Raw genomic sequence first — 5,385 nt, 5'->3', positions numbered from 1 at the left:
TTCTAAAATATAGACCCATGTGTCTCTTTATTTTCATAAGTCTGCCCCGCCCCCCCCCTTTTTTTTTGCCTCATGCTATTTCATAAGCCTATAATGCTCTTTCCCATTTCTTGACCTGATGAACTCCTACTTACCAAGGTTTGGTCAATGATTTTCAGCTATTGATTTTTGCAATAAGATTTAAGATGGAACCTTGACATTTAATTCTTCTAACACACCGAATTCCACACATTCTAATTTTTGAACAAAATTATAATAGGCTCAGAAAGATAATCTACACTTGTATTTGAAATAGGGAAAATTATGTAAACACACCAGAAACCAAAATTTCATCTTTATAATATGTAGAATAGCTATGTGCAAAATGCTTTGGGACTATTTGCTATTTGCTCCTCATCAAATGTCCCCTGATCCTCCTGCAAGCTCCTATCTTATCATCCATTAACATAGAAATCAAGCTCAAGTATTTTCATCCTCTGCTAGCAAATAATCTTCCTCTCCTTGCTAATAATCTCCCTAGGTTTTGCCCTTTGTCTAATCACTAAATTCTAAATTTACAATGCTACTCTAACCAAAGAGTTGCCTGCTATTCAGCCCCCTAGTGGATGAAACATGTAATTTGTGTGGTAAGGTACACAGACCCTGAGGGGATGTGTTTACTCAGAGCACTTAATTATAAGACATAGGGAGCACTGTAAGACACAGAGAGCATTTTACTTGCTCTTGCTTAATGTATCTTTATTTTCTTCCAAAATATGCTATAACTTTCTTAACAGCAAGCATCATGCTTTCATCCTTAAAAAAGAATATCAATAAAGTGCTGAGAATGCACGAGATGACTGTGCATCCATACTGATTATCTTTGAGAATTTACTGAAGTCTCAACTTAGTTTACAGTGTGGAATATTGACAGTAAAATTATATAGGATTATGCCTCACTTAACCAGTACTATGAATTAGATAAACATCTATAAAACATTAAAAAAATCAACTCCAGGCCTAGTTTATAAGTACAGTCTTCCATTTTTGACCAAAAAAATGCACCCAAGTTAGATAAGTAAAAGAAATTTCTTCCTCAGAAATCACTTGACATGCCACTTGATTCAAGGATCTCAACTTAAGTCTTTAGGACTGAGTCTTTTTCCATTGCTCAGTATCAATTTCCTCTATACAGGTTACATTCTAAGACTTCTTATAGTTTCAAAATGTTTGTCAATTGTTCCTGGCTTACATACATGATCATAGCTTCAAGTCTAGCAAAACAGTGACCATTTCGTCCTAGTGGCTCCTCACAAGCCCCAGAATTCTGCTTCAATATAGTTGGCCAAATGCTCATCATTCAACCAATCTCTGTGTCTAAGGCAGTTCAGGGCTTTGCTTGGCCAGGCTAAATCTCAAATGCAGAGATTTAGCTTGTGACAGAGACCCTCCTGAACCTTGTGGTCTGAGTTTGAATGGAGGATATTTTCCTGAAGGAAATTTGAGATTTTATGCCTGAGAGGAAGAGTTGCTAGGTTGAAAGACAAAATGGCTACTATGTATTGGAAAAAAAAAAAAAAAATGATGACATTAAGTTACTATGTTTCTATTGATTATAGTTCTTCATTTCCAATTTGCTTTAATTGAGATAACTTATGCCTCATAGATTCAAATTAAAAATATAATTGTCATTATCATCATATCAAGCTTCTTGACTTCTATGTGAAAGGCACTATATTAAAATTATGTTTGCTCATTACCCTAAGTTGAGATGAATGTAATCATTTCCTATTTTAAAGAATAACTAAATATAGAGCATAATTATATTCACTATCACCAAGTCAAACTTTCATACTATATTTTACTTTTCAAGTTAATTATAAGAAAATCTATTTACAGCAGTTTTTCCCATTGTCCTCTTCACATAATTTTCTTTATACATTTTGTTTACATAATTTTTGTTTTAAAATTAAAAAGCCAATCTTAAGCTTGGTGTTGTTAATTTTATATAATATTAGCTTGAAGTTCTAGCAAATGAAAATTAAATTGTAAACATGATTATATAATACTAATCATTTGAATACTATTTTAAGAAAAATATATGTCAAGTTGTATATTTACATTAGGAAATAGTGTAATCACACATATTTCTCTAAAGTTCTAACTATTATCTCACAGGTTTTTTATATAACATATTAGCTAAATAATACTTTTTTAAAAACTAGTATGAGAAAAAAGAAGTCCAAATATATCACTAATAAAGCAAAGCATAATAGATGCAGTCATCCGCACACTCACACACACAGTCATGCACCACATGATGACATTTTAGTTAATGACGGATTGCATATACGATGGTGGTCCCATAAGATTATAATGGAACTGGCCTATATAGGAGTACCACTTTTTTAAATCTTTCATGCCATATTTTTACGTACCTTTTCTATATTTAGATACACAAATACTTACCATTGTGTTATAATTGCCTGTGGTGTTCAATACAGTAACATTCTGTACAATTTTGTAGCCTAGGAACAATAGGCTATACGTATAGCCTAGATGTGTTGTAGGCTATACATATAGCCTAGATGTGTAGTAGGCTATACTCTCAAGGTATGTGTAAGAACACTCTATGATGTTCATATGGTGAGGAAGTTGCCTAATAACACATTTCTCAGAACATATTTCCATTGCTAAGTGACACATAACTGTATTATAATAACCTGGGATTCTTAGCAATTGTATTGGCCATAACAATTGCAAATGGTTGGGACTCAATTCAATCCATCTTAAGCAAATACACACACAAACACACACACACACCCACACACATACACACACATATATATACACACACACACACACACAAGATATTAGAGTACTTCACAGAATTGAAGGAAGAATTGTAAGCCTCAGGGCATCTCTGGCATATTGAAATTGGCACTCTCAGGATACTCTGCTGTCTATCATCTCTGCTTTTCTCTGTATGGCAGGCTTATTCTTTCTGTCTTTGTGACAGGTAAATATATTCTGGGCCTATATTCCTGAAACTCTATATCCATAGAAGAAAGAGATATTCACCATCCTCTAAACATGCATGTGTACATAATAGCTCCAACTCCAACACGTACACATGTTCCAGTTAAAAAGCCAGAGGAGTGATTCTTATTGTCCCTTCTTGGATTATTATGCCTACCCCTGGACCAATACCTTGAAGCCTGTTTATAGATTATGAATCTCTCAACTTGGGTCACATGGCACCCCTGGGGTCAAGAGCCAGGTTAGGTTATCAGAGAGGAGGAGGAGATCTACTGGGTGAAGATGTTAAGTACCACAATAACCAAAGAGAAAGTTTGGTTAGAATAATTTGAATGATTACTCTAATTCTTTCTTTATTTTTGCTTCCCTCCGGGTCAGAGATATAAAAACATTAGGTAGGTATGTGCAAACTCTGGAGTTAACAAGGGCAATATGTGGGAGGAATGAGCATGCAGAGAGGCATATTGGAATCCTCAGGAGAAAATTAATTGGAAAATGTTTTCAAAATTGTCAATCTATTCAAATATTTAGTTGAAATTTCAAATTACATTAAATGAGAGCTTAATATTTGTATGCTTAGCAAAAGTGACCATGGGTTTATAAAGATTTAGAAAATTAATGTAACAGAACTGACTTTGTTCTATTGACAAAACCCAAACCCTAAAATTGATCCCAAAGTAATGCTTGGAAGCGAAACGCTAAATTTCAGCAAATAAGTAATAATTAACTTTCTACATATGTGCCATGTCATATCTAGGGAATATTTAGTAAGTCTTTAGGATATTTCTTGATGAACTCTAATTTCTAATTGAACAACTTGAGATAACATATTCAATCTCTTCTCTATTATGCTTATCACATTGTCACCTAGAGAGATAGAAAGCGCAATATTAGCAGCATTCCTGATAGATGATTCTTGAATACTATTTTTTTTTCCAACAGAAGAGCATTCCTCACACTTCCTTGTAAAATTTCTAATTTTGCCAATTTGATTTAAGTTTTACCTATTGAAGACATGAACTAAGGAAAGAATGTTAGTGACCCAGTCTATCTCCAGAAACATTTAACAAAATGGTGTGCCTGTGATTGTGTTTATTTATGCATGAACATATATGGAGAGGGGACTCATAGCTTTTATCAGAATTTCCAAGGCATCTGTAAAGTAAAATATGCTTTAAAACCATTTAAAATGGGGGAAACACAGAGTTATTGCTTATTTGAATAGAAATATGTCAGCAGCTGCCAGTCTGGAGGCCTTCCCACAGCTGTGCAGAACTTAGCTCTGCGCGCGGCTGTTGCCTCTGCTGCTCCCCGGGCTGGGGCTGTTTCCCTCTACAAACACGCCTCCAGTGTTCGCAGCCCTCATCCTGCCATACAGCCTCTGCAGGCACCCCAGCCTGAGGTCCAAGTGCGGGGACAGGAGCCACTGACTGCCTCCACGCTGGCCGCAGCACACCCCCAGGAACAGAAGCGGATGCTGAGAGAACGCTTGTTCCCACTCATCCAAACAATGCATTCAAACCTGACGGGGAATATCACGGGAATACTGCTGGAGATCGACAACTCTGAGCTGCTGCACATGTTAGGGTTCCCCCAGTCTCTCCACTCTAAGGTGGATGAAGCGGTAGCAGTTCTACAGGCTCATCATGCCAAGAAAGAAGCTGCCCAGAAGGTGGGCGCTGTTGCTGCTGCTACCTGTTAGACAAGGAAAAATCGATTCAAAAGCCAAATAACCCCTCATGAAGTTCAGCTCAAGGTTTGAAGACTTCCTAGCTTGTCCTATGGACCTCAACACCAAGAACTACAAATTGCAAATTTAATAGGTAATTTTGTATCAAAACGTCAATTATGAAGTGCCTAGAATTTTTCAATTATACAAATATGGTCTCAGGGTTCTGCTGTAGCCCAGTGTTAACTTTTTTTTCTATTGTGGGTTTTGATTTGTCCTCCAATAAATTGGTTTATTTCGTGTACCCAAGTCTTAACATTTCTCAATAAAGAAAAAAAACTCCATAAAAAAAGAAATATGTCAGCAATTTTTACCCTTTGGTCTTAGTTCATTCCACTGGGAACCTGCTAAATACATTGAATACTAATATGAAATGAACAATACTCAGAAATACATATCTGGAGCTTGTATGAGCTGAACTCTGTTACATTCCATACATTACCTAATTTAATGCTTGACCACCTTTTGAAAAAGGTAATATCATGCCCATATTACAGTTGAGAATACTGCAGCTCAGAAGCATGAAATACAAAAAAGTAAAATACTTTCCCAGGGTCATATAACAGCAAATGACAACAACCAAAACTGGGATCTATTTCTAGTTCTCAATCCCATCATGTTGCCAGGAATATGGTAGA

General features: G+C 35.8%; 1 protein-coding gene across 1 annotated transcript; it reads left to right on the top strand.

Moving 5' to 3' along the window:
• The first annotated feature begins 3,233 nt into the window (after positions 1–3,233).
• Positions 3,234–5,018, top strand: LOC105474371 (polyadenylate-binding protein 4). Its single transcript, XM_071070576.1, has 2 exons — positions 3,234–3,335; positions 4,244–5,018. The coding sequence occupies exons 1-2, from the start codon at positions 3,234–3,236 to the stop codon at positions 4,718–4,720; spliced, it is 579 nt and encodes a 192-aa protein (XP_070926677.1). The 3' UTR covers positions 4,721–5,018.
• Positions 5,019–5,385: the final 367 nt, after the last annotated feature.

Source organism: Macaca nemestrina, chromosome 10 (genome assembly GCF_043159975.1).
Source record: "Macaca nemestrina isolate mMacNem1 chromosome 10, mMacNem.hap1, whole genome shotgun sequence".
Classification (NCBI taxonomy): Eukaryota; Metazoa; Chordata; class Mammalia; order Primates; family Cercopithecidae; genus Macaca; species Macaca nemestrina.
The sequence above is the reverse complement of the archived record's forward strand: the minus strand, read 5'-3'. Positions and strand labels throughout refer to the sequence as shown.

Excerpts from the sequence above, each read along its gene's own strand:
- LOC105474371 (XM_071070576.1), top strand. The coding sequence starts at position 3,234 with ATGGCACCCCTGGGGTCAAGAGCCAGGTTAGGTTATCAGAGAGGAGGA. Across the intron at positions 3,336-4,243 it reads ATAACCAAAGAGAAAGTTTG|AAATATGTCAGCAGCTGCCA; the intron begins GTTAGAATAATT and ends TTATTTGAATAG.